Source organism: Syzygium oleosum, unplaced genomic scaffold, assembly GCF_021117445.2.
Source record: "Syzygium oleosum isolate NSW1041296 unplaced genomic scaffold, Sole_v2.1 Sole_v2.03, whole genome shotgun sequence".
NCBI classification, from domain to species: Eukaryota; Viridiplantae; Streptophyta; class Magnoliopsida; order Myrtales; family Myrtaceae; genus Syzygium; species Syzygium oleosum.
Window position 1 is genome coordinate 992687 of NW_026607487.1, and position 25387 is coordinate 1018073.

A 25387-nucleotide genomic window follows, 5' to 3' on the forward strand; every position below is an offset into this window, starting at 1 on the left:
AAAAATTTAAAACAAAAAACTACCGCAAAAATGGTACGGATTGAAGAAAGAACAATCGAAACACGGAACGAATGAAGATCCGAAGCTTTTAGTCATGGAGGGATCGCAGCTGCAAAACAGAACCTCACGAATTGCCAACCAAAAGCACTAAACGGCTGATTCTCAAGGTCTGGTGATGGAATGATGCAAGGAGATGAAAACAAACAGAGCGAGAACAGGAAACGAGAAAGTTGAAAATCTAATTCTCAGTAACACGGGTATGCATCTGTGGGGTTTCAGCAGATCGGATTCTGTGGGCTTCAAGAAAGATACCGATCAAGGCAAGAAGAAGAAGGACTCGTACTTGATTTCTCGAACGAGATGGAGGTTGGTCTGCGTGTGTGCGTAACGTCTGCTGTGGAGTGAATGTGTGAGTGGCGAGATTGAATGAGAGAGTAGGGTTTTAAGTTTTATTTTGCTTAAATAATACGAGGAAGAGGCGAGTTTGAGCTTAAAGGGGCAGGATTTTGAAGAAGAAAACGGGCAGAACAGCCTTCTCTCTCGTGCCTCTCACACATCCGCTCGCACAAGAGGATTTTGAAGAAGAATTGTCTCAATGATCTTCTTGGTTTTTCTTTTTTTCTGACGGTGTCGGGTGTTAACGAGTGCTCTAAAACGCTTGTTGAATATTAAATAAATAAAATTTGTCATTTTCAAATTTGTCTTCCTAGTGTTGCGAGTGACCAGAAAGTTGAAAATGAAAACCCCTTCTTTATCGAGTAAGATTAACGAATACCGTCGGGGTAATAATTGGTGTAGAATCTTGGGTGAAACATGAGAGGTAAAATATTTACGCGCCAAAACAGTTTAATTATTGGTAGAGAATCAATCAGTGAAAACCAAAACGCGATCATTTAAATAATAGAATGTATAGGGGTTTGATTAAAAAAATGAATGTATTGGTGAACAAAAAGGCAAAATATTTATGATTTTTTTTTTTGGTCTAATAAAATATTTATGATTGAAAAGGTGAAGATTGTCGCTTATTCAAAGAATTAATTAAATCTCCTAATGCTCAAATATAGCATCACAAATAAATATTCTATTGGTGGGTGCCGAAGTTATGATGAGGAACTAAGCTAGAAAAATCCTTTCGTATTGTTGACAATCAGGCTTCGTTTGTTTCACAGAAAATGTAACATTTCTAGAAAATGACTATATTTTTTAGTGTTTGATTTTAGCCGTTTGATTCGCTTCTAATTTGATTTTCCTCTTTACACTCCTTTTAATAATTTTTTTACTTTTATTTGTTTTATTTTCTTTTCTTTTCTTTTTCCTTTTGCCACGACAACGACCGGCGATCGGCCACAAGCAATCTTGAGCCGAGGTTCCACCTCTCCAAATCCCAAGAGATAGAGCTCGCTTGCTTGAGCCTCGCCGGATCGGCGAGCTTCAAGCCCACTAGAAGTCGACAAGGCTCGAATCTTGCCAGATTGGCAAGCTAGAGATTTTGGCGAACTCGCCTATGGCCGGTCGCCGTGGCCGGCTGAAGTAGAAGGAAAAACAATAACAAAAAAAGAAAAAGAAAAATAATGAAAAATTTGATTTTTTTAAAAGAAAAAAAATGACTTAATAATTAAATATTCCGATGCTCATAAATTACATTATAAATAAATATTCTTTTGGTGGGGCCCGAAGTTATGATGAGAAACTAGACTCTTTTTGTTTCGCAGAAAATGTGACATTTCTGAAAAAAAAAATTTCAAGAAGTCATTTTCCAAAAAAGAGGAAAAATATTTTGCTCTTTTCAGAAAGAGGAAATCTTTTTCCCCACTTTTGAAGGTGTTTTTCCCATTGACGGAAAATGTTTTCCTTGACTAGTTTATTTTTTGTGAACCAAACACCAAAAAATCCGAAAAACGTTTTCTTGAAAATTGATTTCCGTGAAACAAACGGAGCCTTAGTATACTAAATTTCAAAATTTGTGCATTTTTTTAATTAAGGAGAGGCCAAAATTGCCATTTAGAAGTAAACAAAAGAGACGCGCCAAATTCTAATTACTACTTCAATAGGTGCATTACATTTTTTGAATTTCTATGGCTAAACAAATAGGTAATTGCTAGTTGCATATCAAATTCGTTAGTATTATTTGCCTCTTTCGGTGCATGTGGACATCTAGCTCGTTGCCTATGGGAAGTGAACAGAAGGCAATATGGTTCATCTTCAACTATTACGATAATCATCTAACAATGAACTTCCTTATGAACACATTGAGCTGTTTAATAGATAAGAATAATTAAAGTAATTTCGTAGACAAGTTTCTCGAGTACTGATCAGCCTATCTTTCTTCAAAATTTATGTGAGGTATAAAGCAATGTGTATATAAATTCACTTATTTAAATATCGAGTTCCATGCAATTACAATAATACTGGGTCCTCTATTGTTCTCTTTCAATTTGCAATGAGAACAATGACCATATTGATTCCCTTGAACTCACTTCATTCATCAATAATTCAACATAATATTAACCTTAATTTTTTATTTGCGTAGCAAAGCAATATTTATTGCATCTGTTTTTTCCCCCAGAATGTCAAAAAGAGGCAAAAGAGAATTATGTCCGGAAAAGAAGAATAATGCGTTCTCTTCTTGGCAAGCCAGAAAATCAAACTACTTAAAACCAGAAGGACAGTTATTACTCGTCCATTTAAGATAGGTCTATTACATCATGCGAAGAAGGAAAAGAATTGAAACGTGGGATAAGGTTTATTACATTGTTAAAGAAGGAATATAATTGAAACGTGGGATAGGGTTTATTAAATCAGGTAAAGAAAGAATAAAATTCAAAACATGGGATAAGGTTTAGTGCTGTGAAGCAGCAACTCTGGAAATCTCCCTCCACCATATGTGGACTTATAGAAAGGACCCTACTTTATATAAAAAAAATCGTGAGACTGTAACACATATCTCAATTCGAACAAAAATAAAATGATCTTAAGCCTCTAATTGCTTCACGGAGAATCAAGCTAGCTAACAAGTATTTTTAATTTCCAATTTCATCTATTGTACTTTGCAAATAATATGGAAGTCGATTTTAGACGTATAATACTGGGAAATTATGAATTGCATTTATGAGAAAAAGTCTCGCATACTATTTTGTGTCCGAGTTCAAATGCCGAGGAACCGGGCTTGAGCACTGGGAACTAGCTCGAGCAAGGGTGTCAAGGTCTCAGACCTAGCTTCGAGAGACCAGGGCCCAAGCGCAGGTATGTCGAAGATACATTTTCAGATCTCCCCAGGCAAAGTTGTTAGCATACTCCAAATGGCTCATTCTCATTGATGTAGCTTGGGTCCGAATGGATTAGCCAATATACTCTGGTGCTCCGGGCCAACTTTACTTCTCAAAGAGAGAGAGAGAGAGAGCCATGTGATGTAGCATGGGTCCCAATAATTGTTAGCAAACTCCAAATGGCTCATTCTCATTGATTAGCTGAGACATACCTTGTGTAGCGAGACTTTCTAGTTACTAGTATTTTGGTAGGGCCGAGGTGATGAGATTGTCAATCTCAGACCTTCCAGTCGCTGGTAGTGCGAAATAACTACGGTTTGAACTGAACATAACAAAAAGAGTAATGTTCAGTGGGGTTACTAGCGATGTTGCCACTCCCCACCCTTGTAAATATCAAAAAGAGTAATATAATCTCTTCGGTTATAGCGAAATTGAAATTCACAGTGCCAAATCAAGCGAGTTACCGAAGGTACCTATCAAAGCATCAACGAGTATCCTTCCAATGTTACTTAACCAAGCAAAGTATTAGTGGATTTAAGATTATGACATCTTATCAACGCAACCTTTTTTTACTATTATTGTGGTATTTGAGATTGATATTATAATTTGATTAAATTAGTCAAGGATGGAATTGGAGGTGTCGTTGCTAAGGTTTCGTCAATAAGTTGTACTATAAATGGTGCTTCCTAATTAGTAGGTACCTGATTCTTTCTTATATTATTCTTTCTTTTTCTGCTGGAAATCGCTATTTTCGCACTGATTGGGAAAAGTATATCCTATCATTATATAATTTCTGAAAAAAGAAATGGAAGGAAAAAGAAGGAAAACACCAAAGAGTGGATTGGGATTAGACCTTTTTTTCCGGTAAGCAAAGAAGTACAACTTTCCCATAAAAAAAAAAAAGAAAAAGAAAGAAAAAGAGAGAATGCAATCCAGTTCCAACAACTATTTTCCTTTTAAAGCTCTATTTGTTTTACCAAAAAAAATTTATCTAGAAAATATTTTCCGACATTTGGATCGCTTAAATGGTAATTCTTTTTGTAATCAATGGAAAACCTAGCCTCAAATTAAGAAAATTGATTTTCTTTTTTAAAATTCAAAAATCAATTTCAAAATAAGACTAGACATGGATGCTTGGACCGGAGACCTCGGTGCCGGAGCATGGGAATCCCGACACCTGTGCCTGGAGCCTTAATGTCAGGCTCGAGTCCCAGAGGCCGAGCCCAGGTCCATAGGAGTTTGGCTCGGGTCTCTTGAGGTCGTGCCCGACTCACTAGTGCCCGTGCTCAGGTCCCAAGTTCCATGCTCGAGTACCTGGCACCCGTACACAAGTCACAAGTGCTCGAGCTCTGGTCCATTGGGGCTGATTTCGGTTCCTCAGCAGTTGGGCTCGGTTACTCAAAAGCTGAGCCCGGGTCCCTTGACATTGTGCCTACGTCCCCAGTGCCCATGTTTGGATCCCCAACAGTTGTGCCCGAGCACCCGGCTGGGCCCAAATCCCTCAAGGTAAGGCTCTAGACCCCAGTGACCGTGCCCATGCCTAAAAGGCATTCTAGGAATCATTTTTTGCTAACCCAAAAACTGACCTAAGCTTAGCAAGTTGATATCACCGCATTAGATCGCTAATTATTGCAATTAAGACCTCAGAAACCTTACTAGCTAAAAGCACTATTCCACCATTTTTATCAAGGCTTGCCACAAAAATTTCTAGGATTTGGTCGTGTTGTGGCATGTCATTAGATGGAAATGTAATTATCTCCAACGTAATTGCATAGATCATATCATGAATATTTCCATAACATGTCAAACAAAGAAAATTTTTAATTTCATGTGACATGGGAACCAAGAGAAAACTACACTTGAGGACCATAAGCAAACAAATATTCCAAAAGGCTAGCCAAACATACAAATTCCTATGGTCTCCATGACTAATGAAAACAAACAGTAATGTGGCATAGAACCAGGAGAAAACTACAACTGATGATTAGAAGCAAACACAAATATTCCAAAAGATTAGCATACTATACAAATTCCAAAGGAGTCTTTTTCCTATCTACAACTCCGCATGGGCCTCCTCCTCCACATCTCGTGTATCGTTGCCTTGCACTAATGTGTGCTAGGAACTCGTCAAAATGAAAACCAACCTTATTAACACGCCTCTCATCTCATTCATATTCAAATCCATCCATGGTACCATAATCAGCCGCTTCATGCCCCAAATTGCTGTAGAAAGGAATAAATTATACTCACTTCTATTGTGTATACCTATGCTAGACTGATGTTTGTTCTCTATAGAATGATACTAAATCAATGACCAACAACCAACAGAGAGAGAGATATATGCTTGACCAAAAAGAAACTTTCATTAAAAGAATCACAAAAATGGCAATAACCCCAACGCCAAATGTAAATGCATGTATCTAAAGTGTGAAAAGAACAATGACCCATCCACCCACACTAAAAATTAGTAAGAATAATTATCCTGCAATTATTCCTCATGGTGATTTCAATTTTCACTATCAACTCAGTGCAAAACTATCATCAAAGTTGTATTCTAATGCAACCTAAGCTCTCTCTATCCATGACTTGACATCAAAGGCATAGATGTGAGTTCAAACAATTGTTTATTAAAGGGATCATAATCCACACCTTAGTTCTAAGATTTTCGAAGATTCCACTCAGCAACCTATCCCCTGCTATTTGCCTGAATTTTTGTATCAGCTCATGCCTTGGAATCTTCCTCTCCTGGAAAATGATGATAATGTGTTAGTTAATTTCAAAATTAAAGGTAAGCAGAAAACAAAGCTTGAAAGCCAAGAACTAAGTTATGACAATGTTGATGTGGCACTTACTTTAAAGTCCTTATGATACTTGGAGATCAAACTGACATGAGATGGAGGTAAGATCTTTGAGAGTTCCGAAATCATAATCGGAAATGGTATCCAAGGGGAAGTCGATTTCAGTGACATCTCGGGAGTTGTCAAGCACCCTATTTCATATTTATCTCACAAATCATCAAACATGGTTTGATAGAACGGAAAAAGTCAAGCACACAAAAGTGGTCAATGCAAAAGTACGAACGAGAAAGAAAATTTTATTACCTCTCTAGCAACAAGAGTCTCTAAAGCTGATAATGTACTCCGGCAACACATGAGTGTTCACGTGTGTGCTCCAAACAATGTATCTCCTCGGAGATGATAAGTCGTCGACTCCCAAGTTGTACTGCTCCGAACTAGGATGAGATTATTTCGAACCAAGACTGACAAGTTCCGATTTCCCCAGTATGACACAACAAAGCAACAAATGCCTCGGGCCATCTTCATCAATAGGAGCAGATTTAACACTGCCAAAGCATTACAAAGAAACTATCTAAGGCCAATATCATCACAAGCACAACATATTAGCATGAACCAACAAACAACATGCTCGCGAAACATACTCATTCTATAGATTTAACAGATCACAACTTAAAAGGGAAATGCGCTAACAAGATAAATCAACATATCTTCGTCGTATTTCCATTTTCCAAACACTATCTCTCAATTATTTATGCAATTAACGAGGGCAGATTTGATGTTGCCAAAGTATTAGAAAGAAACTAAGGGCTATATCATCACATGCACATCATACTAACATGAGTCAAGAAACAATATGCTCGCGAAATATACTCGCTGTATTAGATTTAATCGATCATAGCTTGAAAGGGAAATACAATAACACACTAAATAAACATATCTTCATGATTTTACGTTTTTTCAAAGAGCACCTCTCAATTATTTACGCAATAAAAGGGAAAAGAAAAGGAATCCTGGTACCTTTCAAGAGGATGATCATGAGGAGCAAAATAAACCCCACAACCATACAAGCCATTGTTCACAGGCTTCCCACTGTAGCCAAATCCATAGGACAAGATCTTGGATACCTCTCCCTTTGAGGTCGCGTACCGTGCGTACTTCATGTTGGCAGTGTTCTCACCGCCTTTCATCTGCACTGCCTGCGAGTAAACTTGAAACGCTTGGGCCCGTCCTTTCGCCGAGACACCAGAGTAGCAATTCTGGTGGATTGCCACCGAGGTAACTTGCACCCCAAATGCAGCTACCCTGGAAACGAATATTTCCTTCATAAGGAGGTAGACCTTGTCTCCCTCGCTAAGTTCCATCAACCCGCCACCGATGAACAGCAACGGAGGAGTGCCGGATAAACCAGCAGAGACAATAGTCTTGCAATCCAATGCGGACGAATTCGGATCCTGATTGTCCATCGGATCGTCCTGAGCCGGACGGTTGAGATCAATCGCCAGATGGTTGAATTCACGATCTACTGCATCAGGTGTGGCGGTGTGTCCAGTGGGTGACCAACATTGATGCGTGATGTGCGCCATTCTTGACTGAAGGGGGAACGTCCCAAGGTACTGCGTTACAAAAAAAAACGAAGCGATTTGCAAAACTTTTCTGAAACAAAAACTACCGCAAAAATGGTACAAATTGAAGACATAATAATCCAAACACTGATTGAATGAATCCAAAGCTTTTAAGTCCATGGAGTGATCGGAGTTGTAAAACAAAGCTTCGCAAATTTCCCACCAAAAGCACTAAACGACAGATTCTCGAGGTCTGATCATCGAATGAAGCAGAGAAGATGGAAAACAAACAGAGCCACTGAACACGAAATGAGAAAGTTGAAAATCTAATTGTCAGCAACACCGGTACGCATCTCCGGAAGCTTACAGAGGCTTTGAGGAGATCGAATTCTACGGGCTTCAAGAAAGATTCTGATCAAAGCAAGAAGAAAAAGGACTGGCACCCGATTTCCGGAACGAGAGAAACGGAGGTTGGCCGGCGTCTGTGCGTGAGATGGAGTGAGTGCGTGAATGTCGAAATGGAATGAGAGTAGGGTTTGAAGTTTTCTTTTGCATGAACAAGAGGAAGAGGCGAGTTTGAGTTTATAAGAGGAGGATGTTGAAGAAGAAAACCGGCGGAACGGCCTTCTCTCTGGTGCCTCTCACACGCCCACTCGAGCACGTATTGCATCAATGATCTTCTTCTTCTTTTTTCTCTTTTCTGGCGGTGTAGGTTGTTTACAGTGCTCTGGAACACTTGTTGAATATTTATTTTTATTTTATTTTTTTGGTATTAAGAGGAAACCTGAGTACATTTTTTGAATATTTAAATAAAGAAGATTCGTCATTTTCAAACATCGTCTTCCTTGTGTTATGCATGACCGGGAAGTTGAAATCGAAAATCTTTCTTCATCAGGTGAGATTAATGAATACCGTAAAATCATTCATTAACAAGACCGGTTTAATAATTGGTATAGAATCTATCGGTGAAACATGAAAGATAATATATTTACACACAAGAATGTGACGAGAACCGTTTGATAATAGAATATATTGGTGAAACGGGAAAGGTCGAATATTTATGATTGAGAGCGCAATCGTTCATGGAATTAATTAAGCCTCCGGAAGCTAGTATATTACGCCATAAATAAACATTCTACTGGTGTGTGTCGGAGTTATGACGAGGAATTAAGCGAGAAAAATTCGTTTCGTATTATTGACCAATTTGGGTACTAAATTTGAAAAATGTACAAATGTTTTTTTAATTAAGGAGAGGCCAAGATTGCCATTTAGATTCTAATGAATACTTCAATAGGTGCATCACAATTTTTTGAATTTCTAGGGCTAAATCACTTTATAACTAGTTGTTTGCTAGTTAAATGTGGAATTCTTTAGTATTAATTGCCTCTTTCGGTGCGCGCGAACATCTAACTCGATGCCTATGAGGAGAGAATAGACATTTATTGATAAGGAGAAGCAAAATGGGTGGTTGAGGGATAGAAAAAGTGAAGGCAAGAAATTACTAGAAAGTCAGTTAGTGGAAAAGGGACATTGGTAATATGGTTCATCTTCAAACATTACGATAAGTTTCTAACGAAGAACTTCGTTACGAATACATTGAGCTATTCAATAAATAAGACTAATTGACGTAATTTGGCAGACAAATGAGTAATGACCAGCCTATCATTTCTTGATAATTTATGCGAGCTATCTAGTAAGGTTTATATAAATTCACTAATCTAATAATTGAGTTTCGTGCAATTCCGATAACATTGGATCCACTAATTTTCTCCTCCGATTTGCAATAATGAAAACAATGTGTATATGGATTGCCTTGAACTCACTTTGTTAATCAATAATTCGACAATATAGTACATGTATACCTATGTTTTTCGATTTGCAAAGCAGAGCAATATCCATGGCATCTTTTTTCTCCCAAGATGTGAAAAAGAGGTAAAAAAAGAATTTTGTTCGGAAAAGGAAAAAAAATGTTTTTCTTCTTTTGGAGCAAGGAAATCAGACTACTTAAAACGGAAGGACAATTATTACTCGTCCATTTGAGATAGGTTTATTACATCAGCTAAAGGAGGAATATAATTAAAACATGGGATAAGGTTTATTACATTAGTTAAAGAAGGAAAAGAATCAAAACATGGGATAGGTTTAGTGCTGCCCAGCAGCAGCTCTAGACATCTCCCGCCACTACATATCCGTGGACTTCATGAGAAAAAACCCCACTCATTAAAAAAAAAAAAAGCAAATGTAACACTGCCACACATTGTCTCAATTCGAATAAAAATAAAATGGTTAATGTCACGAAAAACCCTAAATCAGTACACATGTGACAAATTTACCCTAATTAATTTTTTGACCACCAAAAACCCAAAACTGAAACGCTTGTGACAAATTTACCATCCGCTAGTTTCTGTTAAATTTTTTAATCAAATTGCTGAGTTGGATGACACGTGGTAGTTGACGGGTATATCGGTTTAGGGTTTTACCCATCTGTTTGTCACAAACTTACCAATTTTGGGTTTTTTATGGTCAAAAAATTAGTTTTTGGTAAATTTATCACAGGTGTATCAATTTGGGGTTTTTAGTGGTAAAAAAATTAGTTTTGGGTAACTTGTCGCAGGTGTACTAGTTTGGGGTTTTTTGTGGTCAAAAAATTAGTTTGGATAAATTTATCACAGGTATACCAGTTTGGGATTTTTCGTGGTATTAACCCAAAATAAAAAGATATTAAGCCTCAATTGCTTCATGGAAAATAAACTTTGCTAAAAAATTATTTTCAATTTTTGATTTTTTAATTGTACGTTGTAAATAATGCAAAAGTCACTTTCCAATGCTTATTAGAGGGAAAATTATGAAATACATATATGAGAAAAGGTCCCGCATACAACTCTGTGTTCCGAGTTCAAGTGCCAAGGATCCGGGCTCGGGGCTCGAGCACCGGGGTCCCATGCCATACTCCTTCGTTCATCATTCATGGTAACCTTTTGTGCAGCCATCTTATTTCACCTTGGTATTAATACGGTCGAGGTGTGGAGAACGGTCCTCATTTCCACCGGCTCCAAACCCCGGTTGTGTTTGAGGCCGAATGCCCCCATGACCGTGACCTCCCTTTGTTGTGCGGTTTAGATCTTGCTTGCTGGTTTGGAGCTTCCAGCCAGTGATTGTTGACATGAAAGGAATTGATGGTTGATTATGAAAGGAATTGACGGTGGATAAAAGATACCTATTCCCAATAAATGTGTTGATTGGTTGTATGTAAATAAAACCAAATTATACATTATCCGTCGGAAGTGTTCATAACAACAATAGCTCTCTCTTCTTCACAACATTCTCTTTTTTACTCTTTTCCCGTGGTTTTGGCATATATCATGAAAGTATATTTGTTTAAACTTGGCAACAGCAATAGTGGGGGCAAATGATACCTTAAAAAGCATCAAAGATTTAGAAACTACTGCTCTATCTTTATCAACAATCGAATTTCCCCAACAAAGTAAAGGACCTGAGCTGATAAAGAGGAGATTCATCGCGCTGTTTTAGAAAGAAAGAGGCTATATGTGATTGTTATGCAGACTTACCGGAGATAAAGCACATTGGATATGGGCAACCAACCCGCATTCTTCACAATAGTAAAACCAGCACTCTGGATTCATAGTAGTACTCACTGGTGTCATCCTCATCGTATAATTCATAGATGGTTAATGGATCAAAGTGGTTTCTACTCTTTATAGATTGCGGTAGGTGGAAGTGATCGTAGCGAAGATTGAAATCGCACTCCTGGCGATGGTAAATGTCAACGGTGCGAGGGTTACAGCACGCATCGCTTTGCAAGTTTTTGGCTGCCTCAAGATAAGCGAGAAGATGCTCGTGGAAGCGATGCTTCGCGGGCATTTTGTGGGCGCCAGGAACATGCAAATTGAAGTCGCACTAAAAACAGGAGTAGCCGACGTCGCGAATGTCCAGGTAACAGTTGTTGCGACTATGATCCTTTGTTCTTCGTCCGAGGGAAGTTAAAGTAAGAGGGTGCTGGGGGTGAGCTTGTGTGTCGGAGCTCTTTTTGCAGTTCTGCGCGTGATTTGTGTAGAAAGAATGAGCAACAGCGACAACCATAAAAGTTTCCTGATATTTCACGTTGGCAGCCGTTGCAGCGGATCTGGATCCTCATTGCCGCAGAGAAGGGCATGAGCGGATGCGGGCGGGCAAAAAGATGAAGCACGGTGAGGTCCTCCTCCGCCGGCCGTTCAAGAGGCAGAGTTGATATCATACAGTCGGGGTGGAGGTTGGAACCGCATTTCTTGCAGTGATAGCCATGACACAACTTTTTCACGGGCGTCAGGTAGAGTTACGACTGCAAAGCCGAAATCCAAATGGAAGTCGCACGACTCGCATATGAAGGTCGAGATGCGCCGCGCGCCACAATCAGATTGGCTCATTTGGAGGGTAAGGGGATGCTCCGGGTGCCAGGGGCGTTGTATCTCGGAACATGGCGCCTTGGCACATGACCTGTGCAGGTACATTTCAGATTCTTCGCAGCAGTACATATGCTTGGAACCGCGATTCCAGCTCTGCACGCCCAACAATCGAGGGGAGAATTGAAGAATCGACACAACTCGCGAAGCCTGAGGAATTGAGGATGGAACATGGAAGGGATGCACGAGTTGAAGGCTTGCCACTGAGGTACACTTAGACCTGTTAAACGTGTGGGTCGGGTCGGGTTTGGGTCAGGTCATAAATGGTGGGTCGGGTCGGGTTTGGGTCGGGTCATAAATGGTCCGACCCAAATTGACCCATTAACCCGTTTATGACCCATTTATTCATAGTATAAATATCTCGACCCATACCCGACCCGACCCGACCCATACCCAACCCATACCCGACCCGACCCATATTACTAAAACACTTTTATATTTAACCTAATCTAGGAATACTTGTTTCTTATGATTTTTTTTTTAAATTATACTGCTAAAACATTTTATGCAATACAAAGCTAGTGAAAAAATTTTATAATTTTTTTTAAAATTGAGGTTATGTTTGTTTTACGAAAAATGCGACATTTCTAAAAAATATTTTACATAAAGTCATTATCCAAGAAAATAAAAAAAAAATTAATATTTTTTTATTTTTTAAATCGAATTTTTAATTATTTTTTATTTTATTTTTATTTTTTGCCGATCGCCGGCCGCCGTGGCCGGCGACCGACCACAGGCGAGGACGAGCTCGCCGGAGGCCGGCAAAGCTCGTTCTCGCCGATCTGGCGAGGCCAAGGCCTCGCCGGCCTCAGGCGAGGCTCCAGCCTCGCCGATCTGGCGAGACTCGAGCTCGCCGGCAGATCCGGCGAGGTCGAGCTCGCCTGAGGCCCGGCGAGCTCGAGGCTCGCCAGATCGGCGAGGCCGGAGCCTCGCCGGGATCGGGCGAGCCTCGAGGTCGCCGGGATCGGGCGAGCTCGAGGCTCGCCGGATCGGCGAGGCTCGAGCCTCGCCCGAGGCCGGCGAGCTCGAGCTTCGCCGGCCTCCGGCGAGGTCGTCCCGCCCCTGTGGCCGGTCGCCGTGGCCGACCACCGGCCGGAATAAAAAAAAAAGAAAAAGAAAAAAATAATTAAATTTCGATTTTTTTTAAACATTTTTGTAAAGAGGGAGAGAGTGTGTAAATGGATCTAGTAGGTGGGTTGGACATGGGTTCCAAACTCAACCCATTTAGACCCATTTATCTTTAAGCTTTAAAATTTAAAATCCATTTAAAGTTGACTCTTTAAAATTAAAGTGACCCATATATGACCCATTTATTTTTAAATGGGTCATATATGGGTTTAAGACCCATTTTGACACCTCTAGGTACACTCAAAAGGAAGAGAATTGCTGATTGTTAAGAGGCAACCACAAACGGATGCTCTGCTCTTATGGACAATGGCTGGTTGTTTGAGGTAATGTGCAAACTGCATAGCGAGGATACATACACAAGTTCTTGACATAGAAACAACACCTTTGCGATTCCCAACCAATCCTTCCTTGCCTTCTTCTAATATTTGTGGGTCAATTATGGATGATTGCAAGAAGAATTCACGTTGTCGTGTTTTAATTGTGCTTGTAATTTTGTATCAATCTATGTCGGTCTAAAATATATGGATTTTGATTTTACGTACCAAAGATTGAATTACGATTAAAACGTGTTAATTCATATTAATTATTAGTTAGCGTATAATGCCGTATCATAATTCGGGTTTTTCTCTCTGTAACTCCTTTATTTTTCCTCGTATCGAATTCGTGTCTTGTAAACGATACAAAAGGGTCGCGGCTTGCATTGTCGGCCCTCGAAATAAATGAATAAATAATATTGACTTACCAAACTTCCTCCTCCTTTGTCAACAATTCTTCTTCTTCTTCTTCTTCTTCTTTTGGGTTTTGCGATCAACCTTTTGCCGTTAATAAGAAATAATTTATGTACTTTTCTCATTGAGGAGCAGGCTTTTATTTTATTTTATTCTATTTCCAAATTTGTTGCTAAGCTGGAAGCTTCATTCTACAATTTCTTGACAGAGAACCAAACACTTTTTCAAGTCCCTAACTAGCCCTGTCTTGTCTTCTTCTGTCGGACTTTTATATATCTCTGTACTTATTAGTTGATTAATCCTGGATGAATGTCGTGACAATTTATAGGTGGTTACCAAGTTTCTTCCGCCTTTCTCCTCAGAATCTTTTTTTATTTTATTGAGATAAATGTGTTTAAAGTCTTAAAACTTATAACGAAAGTGTAATTGAGTTATAAATATTCGAAAAAGTGCAATTCAGTCCTAAAACTTATCACGAAAGTGAAATTAAGTCCTAAAACTTTCAAAAAGTGCAATCAAGTCCTAAAACTTGTCAAATTAATTCAATCAAGTCCTTTCATTAATTACACTTTTTGAAATTTTTAAAATTCGATTGCACTTTCACGATAAATTTTAGGACTTGATTATATATTTTGAAAATTTTAGCACTCGATTAAACTTTCATGACAAGTTTTAGAATTTAATTGTACTTTCTGAAAGTTTTAGGATTCCATTGCACTTTCATTACAAGTTTTAGGACTTCTAATGCGCTGTCCTTATTTTATTATTTACAATATAATAGTTAACACATGGATGGCAGGTTGGCCAGATTTGAAAAAACTCATGGACGTGGTCTTTTTTTTTTTTTTTGGGTCTGTAGGGATGTGATCTTCGACCAAAGCATATATAAACGTAGATCCACGTGATTGGAATACATACATCATTGCTACTAGTAGTGGACTGGATGAAGCCCATCTCGGGCATCCTCGAGCTTTTTGCATTAAGCGAGACTCACGTGAAACTCACGGGATTGAAGAGCAAAAGGTGCATTACATGACTTATGTAGTTGAAATGTTATCTCAGCTAGAAGAGATTGAGAAATTTAGGGTCACCACAAGTTAAGAGGGTATCCATCTTAATTCTGATAATTAGATTAATGGCGTCTGGAGACTAACAAAGATCTCCTCTCACTTGCCAGAGTAAGGGCCGATGTCGTTGGCAGCATATCCGTCCTAGATCTCTATTAGTCTTTACTGCTGAACAGAGATGTTTTTCTCTCTTCTATTTCTCTTTTGAATAAATACAAAAACATATATATTTGTACAGATAAAAAACTACCAATATTCTATACTATGCACATCTTAGGCTAAGAATCAGGTTGATTCTCAAAATAAGGACGTTATAAAACACAAATTTAGCAACTAGTCAATCCTACAATTTCTCTAATTAGTCATAATCGACAACCCACGCCAACATTCTCTCTCAAGTGAGTGCATAGATATCACTGATGCCTAACTTGTCAAGTGAGTTGTAGAAGATCTTGCTAGAGACGGCCTTCGTGAGTATATCCGCCGGTTGATCTTCAGATTTAACAAATGGGAATCGAATTATCTTGCCATCAAGGTCTTGTTTGATGAAATATCATCTACCTCGATATGTTTAGTGCGGTCATATTGGACTGGATTATAAGAAATATCAATGGCCGCCTTATTGTCATAAAATAAGCTCATCTCAGAATTTGGAGAAAAACCAATTTTAGTCGGTAATCTCTTAAGCCAAAGAAGTTCACAAAGTCCTTCGGCCATTTCTCTTAACTTGGCCTCAGCAATAGATAACGACACTATGCTTCTTGCTCCTCCACTTGACAAGATTGTTTCCCATGAAGGTAAAGTAGCGTCATGTAGACTTCCTGCCAGAAATACTCCTTGCCCAGTCTGCATCTGTATAACCCTCAATATTAAGATAATTATTCTTTGAGAACAAAAGTCGTTTCCCTGGAGCGGACTTTAAGTAATGAAGAATTCAAACTAGGTGAATGCATAAATTGACTGACTATGCTTATGGCATAAGTAATATTCAAATGAGTATGGGATAAATAGATTAACTTACCCACTAATTTTTTATACCTCTCCTTATTAGTTGGCACCTGATCTTGGTAGTCTCCAAGCTTGTGATTCTGCACAATCGGAGTATTAGTTGGCTTAGAGTCTAGCAATCCCACTTCAGACAATAAATCTAGCACATATTTCCTTTGAGAAAGAAATATACCTTTTTTTTTATTTGGCTACCCCAAGATTCTTAATTTCAAACTCAATTGCCAATCTCTTTTGGAATCTAGAGATGCCTTCCAAGTCATCCCATGTGATAATCATGTCATCCACATAGATTATTAAAGATTTTACCTTTCCCTGTTGTCATTTCAAGCGTAGAGTATGATCTAAGTTCCTCCAGTAGAAACCATTCTTCTTAATAACCAAGTTGAATCGTCCAAACCATGTGCGGGATGATTGTTTTAGACCATACAATGCGTTTTTTACATCTAACTGGTGCAATGGCCAATCTAAATTTGTGGCAAGAGACAACAAGACCCCAATAGTGTTCAGTTTTACCATCAGCGAAAAAGTCTCTTGATAGTCTATGCCATATGTTTATGTATATCCCTTTGCTACAAGTCTCACCTTATATCTTTCAATCGATCCATATGCCTTACGTTTACCGGAGAAAATCCATTTGTAAACAACTATCTTTTTCCCTTCTGGTGGTGGAACAAGAATCCATCTTATTAAATGATTTCGACCAGCTTTTATCATTGAATTAATGACATAAGATTGTCCGGCCAGATTAGTTGTTGGTGCAACCCTTTTTAAGAGTTATAACACTTAAATGATTGCATCCCAAATTTTTCAATTTTTGGAAAATTAATGTACTCCACAATGTTATTCGCTACATAAATCACGCGCCGCGGAGTTTCAAAAGCTTTTATAGGAATTTAACTAACAATCAATTTAATGCCAAAACTTCATCAAGGATTAATTTAATATCAAGATTTTCTAAAACTGTTCATTGAAATGACTTCGACGAGCTTTCATCATTAAAATAAGGACGTATTGGATTGTCCAGCAAGATCAATTGCCAGTGCAACGCTTTTTTTTAAAAAAATTTCCGACACTTTAAAATGGTCGTTCAAGATGTTTCAATACTAAAAATCGGCGCTCCGCAATAAATTTTTCCTATTTTATCATTCTACATCCTCTATCTAATATATAAATAAAACTCCATCGCTTAAAAACGCCAAAAATATGCCATTCGGTCCAATACGCAATGTCATCCATGAATTTATAATTTATTCATCGTGTTCCCTAAGGTTTGATCTAATGTATAATGCCATCCATGAACTTTTAATGCGTTCAATGTGGTCCTTGAACTTTTAGTATAATGTTCAACGTGATCCATGAATTTTTACATATTTTCATATAATTTATGGATTACGTTATATACTTACAAATAGTTTAGAGATCGCGTTGGATAAATTAAAACTTCAAAAATAACATTACATATTAAGCCGAGATTCAGAAATTACATTACAATAAATTAAAACTTTATACATCATATTACGCATTATACCAAAGTTCGGGATCATGCCGCCGAATCGCTCCCTTAACCGCCTAACCTCCCGTGCTCTTCATATATATGTATCGATGTTGCTGTAAGCGGCGAGACGCTCTCTCGTCTTCCTTCGTCGTCCTGGTCCCGCCGTCGCCTCGCCGGACGGCTCCGATCGGTGGCCGCCGCCGCTCGCCGGTCGCCGCAGTTCGATCTCCGAGATCGAAATCGCGCCCCCCCCCCCCCCTCCCCCCCGAGAAGAGATGGTGAAGATCGAAGAGCAGCCCGTCTCCGTCCACGACGCGGCCTACAAGCTGCAGCACTACCTCCTCGAGGGCATCGGCGGCGAGGCCCAGCTCCTCGCCGCCGGCTCCATCCTGTCGCGCCGCGACTACGAGGACGTGGTCGCCGAGCGGTCGATCGCCGGCCTCTGCGGCTACCCGCCGTGCGCCAAGCCCTTGCCCTCGGACCGCTCGCGGAAGGGTCGGTACCGGATTTCGCTGAAGGAGCACAAGGTGTATGATCTGCACGAGACCTACATGTATTGCTCGACGGGCTGCGTCGTCAATAGCCGGGCTTTCGCGGGGAGCTTGCCGCCGGAGAGGTGCGCGGTTATGGACTTGCTGAAGATGCAGGAGGTTTTGAGGGTGTTTGGGGATAAGGGCTTGGGCTCCGAGGAGGAGGCGGAGGGGAGGGTAGATGGAGTTGGGGAATTGGGGATGTCTGGATTGAAGATAAAAGAGAATGAAGAGATTAGGGCAGGGGAAGTGCCGTTGGAAGAGTGGGTTGGTCCTTCGGATGCGATCGAAGGTTATGTTCCTCAGAGAAGAGATGATAAGGCGGCCGCGGCGGCTTTGCGTGCAAAGAAGGAACCTAGAGAAGGTAAAACTCTTTGGTGATTCCTTGGTCTGTCGATGATTGACTGGCTATGGCAATATTATAGCACTTTTAATTGTTGAGTGTAGATGAAATGGGAAAAAGAGAAGGGTTGAAGGTTTTGAGTATGTCCAATTCTGCATCATGGAGCACTAGTAGTTTTGGCTTCTCTAGAGCAGTTAATTATAGTGGCTATGGCGAGCGGATTTCGTACAGTCTTGGTCGGACCCTCTTCGTGCTTTAAAAGTGTCCTTGAATTGCTTGTGCAGGGTCGAAATCCAGAAATTCTAAGCCAAGTAAAAAGGAGCTAATAATTAATGACATGGACTTCACAAGTACTATAATCACTCAAGATGAATATAGCATTTCAAAGTTGCCCATGAATTTAGCGGAGGAAGTTTCTGCCGCAACACTGAAAGAATCGAAAGGAAAAAAAGTTCATGGCAAAGATACGCAGCGTCATCGTACTGTAATTGAGACTTCATCTGCAAAGCCAGGAACTTCCAAGATAAACCAAAGAGAATTGAAAGGGAAGAGCTATGACATCACAGAAGATGGATACATCTCTCAAAGAGTTCCTTCCCCTTCAGAAGTCTGTCAAAGTGGATCCCTAAGTCATGTTACAGGAGCAGAAGGAGCAGTTAATGATGGGAACTCTGATGGAACATCAACTGAAACCAAGCTGAAGCCCTCGCTTAAGTCTGCAGGTGCAAAGAAAGTTAATCGTTCCGTTACATGGGCTGATGAGAAAGTTAGTGCCGCCAATGGGGGAAACCTTTGCGAGATTAGAGAAATGGTAGACAAAAAAGAACCTCCACTAACATCTGGCATTGAAAATGGGCAAGATGATGAAAATCTGCTGCGCTTTTCATCAGCTGAAGCCTGTGCAATGGCCTTGAGTCAGGCTGCGGAGGCTGCTGCATCTGGAGAATCTGACGCCTTTGATTCTGGTTGGTATCTTCTTTACTGTATGGAAGATCCATTTTAACATTATTTGGCATGAGCATACTGTAAATTATTGATATAACTAAAAAATGGAATATATCCGACGACTCATGTTTTATGCAAAAATAAATCTGAATCTAGGTAGCCTCTATTTTTGGTTGTTCTTTCTCAATGGATCTATGGAGGAAACTCCTTTTATTGTAATAATTGAAGACCTGTGGCTGGTTGGGATCAGGAATTAGATTGGGCATTGTATCACATGAGGGAAAAATCCTTTGCTGTGAATATATTAAAATTTGCTGGAATGCAGCCATATGTTGGGAGAGTTCATCATCATGGTTTGTTTGCCGTAAGAGTTAAGATGTCTGCATTGTTGGAAGAAAGGACGTTTATCTTGTTGGGACAGGGCATGCAACTCAACCACAATTGGGGAATTAAACCATTTGTACATCCTAAGTAGTCTGATGTTGCAGAGTTATGTTAATGCTGAGAAGGTGCTGGCTGTATTTTCCTGATCAAGAATTCGTAAGAAATGAATGATTAATTGCTGGTTTTGAAGATCTGTTTTCTGGTGAGGTATGAGCAAAATATGGCCCCACGTTGTCTTGGGCGTTGATTGCTTGTTGGGTTGATTGGTGTAATGAGGGACATGGGGCTTAGATTCTTGGGTTTGGGCCTTTGAGTTTGCAGGGATTAGTTGTATTAGGTTTGGGGTAAGCTTGTTCGCTCTTAGGGTTTTGTGTGACTGAGATTGTTCTGGTAAGTTTTCTTTTTGCTGATGACCCATTCTCCATTTGGTGTTTGAAGCTGGATTGATTATATTGCCACATCCACATGATGCGGATGGAATAGAACCTGTGGAGGACACTGATCCCCTGGAGGTAGATCCAGCCCCTGTAAAGTGGCCAAATAAACCTGGGATTCCGACCGCTGATTTATTTGATGCCGATGACTCATGGTATGAGGCCCCACCGGATGGATTTAGTTTGGCTGTAAGTGTTGTTAATATGTCTTGTGTACAATTTCCAGTTGCCATGTTAGCCTCATCATTCACTTTAAAGTGTTTTTTGAAATGTTACAGTTGTCTCCTTTCGCAACCATGTGGGGTGCCCTTTTTGCATGGATAACATCATCGACTTTGGCTTATATATATGGCAAAGATGAAAGCTTTCATGAAGAGTATATGTCAGTTAATGGCAGAGAGTACCCACAAAGAATTGTAATGTCCGACGGCCGCTCTACTGAAATTAAGCAAACCCTCGCTGGCTGTCTTTCTCGAGCTTTACCTGGATTGGTCTCTGATCTCAGGCTGCCGATGCCAGTATCCACCCTCGAGCATGGATTGGTATAATATATGAATCTATTCTCACCCCTTTTTTTCTGAGTCCTTCTGTTTCTTATGGTGATTGTTGATGCAAAAGAATTGATTAATTTATTAGAAATATGAATAGATTGTGGCATTTGAGGACCCCTTGTACTCCCTCTTTGTTTCTCATTTGTTTATGTATTATTTTCAATATCATCAAGTCTGCTGTCTGATTAGGCATAAAGTTATCTTTTTACTGTCTTGTAGTTTGATCAAAACTTTTCAATAAGGGTCGCTCTGATAAAGCTCAAAATTTTGAACTGAAAACTTTAGAGCTAGAAACTGAGTGCTAAATGCCCCAGTGTTGAAAATGCAAACAGAAATTTGCTGTTTGATAACATCTTTAGTCTAGATAGTACTAGTTAAGCTGTTTGATTGGCAGTTTTGTTATTTGTAAAAATTATCCAAATGTTGCATTGACTATACATGAGGGCATATATCTGAATCTTCTGACCATAAGGCAAAATGATAGTTACCTAAAAGTAAAAGTGGTTCAAATCTTCAGATAGATATTTCCAGTTACCAAATTCTTTCCAACAAGTCCCTGTAGTTGTGCAGTACTTTTCATCAGGTTGCACGCACGATAAATCATTATCAGGAAAATTCCTCATGGGATAAAAATGCTGACCAAAATTAATTTGACAAGTGACGGCTTACACCTTTTCAACTCTGCAGCCTGTTTGAAGAATTATCATGTGCTGCTTTTTTTGAGATGTTTATTATATTTATGGAGCATGCATGATGTGCTCATGAAAGGAAATAGCAAGTTTCTTCATTCTTGAACTTTATATTCAACCTTTGTTATATTTTTATCTGTATAGAGAATGAAAATTGGTTTAGAAATCAGAGAAATTTGTCTGTTGCTAATCTTTGTCAAATAGCCTGGGGAATTTCTTTTTGAGTTTTGTTGTTTAGCTGTCTAAGTTTAGATTTGCTTTCTCATTGTTCTGCACAACCATTTGCAATCTAAGAAACCTATATTATTTGGGGTGCTGATTATGTAGATCTCTTTTCATGAAGAGTTGATTTTGGTTGATCAAACAGGGTCGCTTGTTGGATACAATGTCATTTATGGATGCACTCCCTGCTTTGCGTGCAAAGCAGTGGCAAGTGATTGTTCTTCTCTTTATTGATGCTCTCTCCGTTTGTCGAGTTCCTGTGCTGACTGCACACATGACTAATAGGCATCCCTCGATGCAGAAGGTGAGTGAGACATCATGATCTCAATCTAGTGATTTTGTTTACGGGAACATCATGCAATCCTGATGAAATCTTCCTTATATACACCCACATATATAGAGTTATTCCTGTTATGGCTGTTCTAAGGGGTGACTGCGATGCATGTCTTCTTGCAACCGTATTTCTCTAGTCCTTACAAACCAGATTTAGCCTCCTATGTCATATTATCACTCAAATTCCCTGGAGAAGGAAGGTAAGGCAACTTTGGTGGGATGGGAAAAAGAAACTGATGGGTTCATGAATGTTCAGCTTTCTTAGGTCCTTTGACATGGACTGTCGTATAGATTTTGAACTTGGGACTGTCCTTAAAACATGGACGGTTTAACCCTGTACCTCGTGTAACAGGTGCTGCAGGGCGCTCAAATGAGCATGGAAGACTACGAGATTATGAAGGATCTTCTAATACCTCTCGGCAGAGCACCTCAGTTCTCGGCGCAGAGTGGAGCTTAGTGGTGCAAGATTGGACCCAGTGAAGAACTGGTCAACTGCAATTTTGACAGGCAACCTTATACTGTCTCATGCAATGAGATCTTCTTACTTATGCTGAAAGCAGTTAATTCGGATACGGGAGTATGAAAACCGAAGACTCGTGTAACTTCTGTAGGAACTTAGAAGGTACTTGTGGATATTGGACCCGGGAGTGGATAAATTGCATTCCTTGAACTTTGTACATCTTTTTCTTCTATCCATTTTTGCCGCGCTTGGTCGTCGGATCATACTCTCTATCTCTTGCCGTCTCCGCATGCATCGAGCCTCCACAGTCCGCGCCCTTTTTTTCATAATTTTGATATCCTTCATTACATAATTATATCCGAACCTAGCGATTGCTCCAAACACCGGATAGGATTCGATGCCGAGTCTTTCTTTTCCCTGGCTGTGGTCATAAGATCTTTGAATCAACGCAGGCTGAACAGAATGAGGAACTCTTCAAAGCAGCTTGATCAGCAACTTGGGGTCCCGTCATTTTCCACCCATTACCAGGAGCTAATGTCCAAGAACCCTTCTTTCTTCTCTACTTCTGTGACATTTGGCCGGGTCCTAGGGATGCCTGACATTTTCCAACGTTTTGATGGGGATTTGGACAAATGAGAAGAGAACCTCGTCTGGCCGAGCAACAGGGGCAAAGCCTTTTGTTTTTTTTTTTCCCCTTTCATGCTGCAATTATTTCCTGGTCCTCTTGCGGCCGAAGGCATCACGAGATACATTTCCCGTGTGGTCGGTCAACAATCATTTTAGTCCACCGCAAGAAAATCTGCTCTGCCTATCTTTTAGTTTTCTATTCCTGGTCGGCGAAGACACCCAAATAGATGCTCGAGCTTTCACATCAGTTAGTGTGAAATTACTCTGCAATCACATCTCGTCTAGACTTGGGTCACCGTATATAGCTGTTGGTCGTGCAGGTTTCATATAATATCTCAAAGGCATCTTACCAAATCCAACGGTCTGCGCTCGGTCCATAAACCCGGGTCTAGACAAGAACTATCCTCGTATTCGGGCCGCTTGGCCGAATTTCATCGTGCGTTTCATCTGACTCGCGATATCGATCGGATATCTTATCGTGAACTCGGTGCGGAAATTATGTTGTAATTTAATCCATGAAATTAGAGAGAGGAGAGAAAAATAATGTCTGCATGTGAAGTAGGGGCACCAAATTAGGTGGTCCGTAAGCTGTGAGAGCTTGTGATGGAATAGTGCTTTTGGTTAGGTAGTGGTTAGAAGCAGTTGCGTTTTTAATGATAGCTAGCAAGCATAGCCCAAAAAGAATTCGTGTCCTAACTCCCATAATAGAAATGTATTTTTGGACCGGTTCCACCATGACCCGCCCCATCGTAACGTCGTGATTCGGTCCTTTTTTTTTATTTTTTATCGTGGCGCTCATTCAGTACATCGTAACATATAATTGAAAATTTGTGGTCATTTATGTCTTGCGACATTTTTAGATAGACATAATCGGATTCGTGTTTTGCCACCTACACGTCGAATGATTTGGTCCCGCAAATCATTCTCGCCTAGTTGTAACGTCGTGATTCAGTCCATTTTAGTCGTAAATCGTAATACATAATTGAAAATTTCTCGACACTTATGTCTTGCGCCATTTTAAATAGAAATTACGAGATAACCAAATTTGAGTTTTGCCAGTTACACGGACGATCGGGACCCACAAATCATTCGTACAAAAATTAATTCTCAAATCGCGATGGTGCCATAGGACTATTCAAGTCTATATTATCCCTAGAATTGCGTGTTGAGTAATTCTAGATAAGCCCTTTTTTTGGACTTTCCGTCAACTTTTTGAAAGGCCACTTAGCTTTATACATAATTACAACTATATTCTGCATAATTGACTAGAATAATTAATCACATTAAATGCTTTTCATTCGAAAAAAATCAAAGTAGATTCACCAACTTATATATTATTTCTATATCAAATATACACGTATTTGTTCCTATTTTAGCAAAAATCGGTACGTTGAGGTTGCAAATACCTATTTTTCCCATTAATCTTTCGAGCAACAACTTGAAGTAGATCACATTGCACATTACAAGTAACCAGCGTAACCAAAATCAAGATTAGTTTTGTAGATATGATAGAATTACACGCTTCCCCTTAAATTACCATCTTTTGAATATTTCTTGCTCGGATATTTTGCTCGAGAAAACTAAAACAATACCCATCTCTTCATGGCATCAAATGCACTCGACATGAAAAAGTCAATTATATATATATTTTTTGGAATTATATATATATATATATATCAAAACCAGGATTTACAACGGTAACTTGCCCCCAATTGAATTTTAGTTGGAAGATAATTATAATTGGACTTTTCGATGTAGGAGCCATTTGCTCATAATTCAAAAGTAGATAAGCATCTACCAAAAAGTTAAAATAATAAAAAAAAGGACCGCGCCACGTGTCGCTCCCTCGTTGGCCTCCGGTTTCACCATTTCCGTGAAACAACAAAAGAGGAGCAAAAATAAAGTAAGTTTTGAACGGTCAAAAGAGAAAGCCAAAGGAGCTCTGCCCCCCATCCCAATTAACTAAAGTTTTAAAAAAAAATTTAAACTATGTCTACCGTAACACCGATACCCCGAATTTTAATATCCTAAACTATATCCACAGTTAACGACGATACCTTAATTATTTGTTCATGCCACAAAAGCCCCATTTTAGGATTTTTTTTTGTGGCAGATAGAGAATATTTTTGTCATACCGATACAAGTTTCGAGATTTTAGTGATACAAAAAAAAAAGTTTAGGGTAATCGTATCGCAATAGGCATCGTATTAAATGTTCTATGGTACTTTCCTAGCTTTTTTTTTTAAACCAAAATAAGTAAGATATGCTCATTTATTCCAAATCAATCCTCCCATTCGAGATATTGTAAGCAAAATGAGTGAAATCACTGAATCTTGTAACCACGAGCTGGTTAAAGA

General features: G+C 39.4%; 1 protein-coding gene and 1 pseudogene across 3 annotated transcripts; one reads left to right on the forward strand and one right to left on the reverse strand.

The window, feature by feature from the left end:
• Positions 1-5858: 5858 nt before the first annotated feature.
• Positions 5859-7671, reverse strand: LOC115661356 (probable inactive poly [ADP-ribose] polymerase SRO5; annotated as a pseudogene).
• A 10008-nt stretch (positions 7672-17679) lies between these two features.
• LOC115664311 (putative RNA polymerase II subunit B1 CTD phosphatase RPAP2 homolog) lies at positions 17680-22994 on the forward strand. 3 transcript variants are annotated; one of them, XR_008816130.1, is made up of 7 exons: positions 17680-18406; positions 18670-19350; positions 20153-20337; positions 20427-20690; positions 21756-21914; positions 22296-22565; positions 22856-22994. XR_008816130.1 is itself a non-coding variant. In XM_030586256.2 (6 exons), the coding sequence occupies exons 1-6, from the start codon at positions 17788-17790 to the stop codon at positions 22398-22400; spliced, it is 2013 nt and encodes a 670-aa protein (XP_030442116.1). In that variant the 5' UTR covers positions 17680-17787; the 3' UTR covers positions 22401-22616. The 3 variants fall into 3 exon arrangements, 2 of the variants coding, with proteins under 2 accessions (XP_030442116.1, XP_056165764.1); XM_030586256.2 differs by lacking the exon at positions 22856-22994 and having other exon boundaries at positions 22296-22616; XM_056309789.1 differs by lacking the exon at positions 22856-22994 and having other exon boundaries at positions 20427-20666; positions 22296-22616.
• Positions 22995-25387: the final 2393 nt, after the last annotated feature.

Excerpts from the sequence above, each read along its gene's own strand:
- LOC115664311 (XM_030586256.2), top strand. The coding sequence starts at position 17,788 with ATGGTGAAGATCGAAGAGCAGCCCGTCTCCGTCCACGACGCGGCCTAC. Across the intron at positions 18,407-18,669 it reads AAAGAAGGAACCTAGAGAAG|GGTCGAAATCCAGAAATTCT; the intron begins GTAAAACTCTTT and ends TTGCTTGTGCAG. Across the intron at positions 19,351-20,152 it reads ATCTGACGCCTTTGATTCTG|CTGGATTGATTATATTGCCA; the intron begins GTTGGTATCTTC and ends TGGTGTTTGAAG.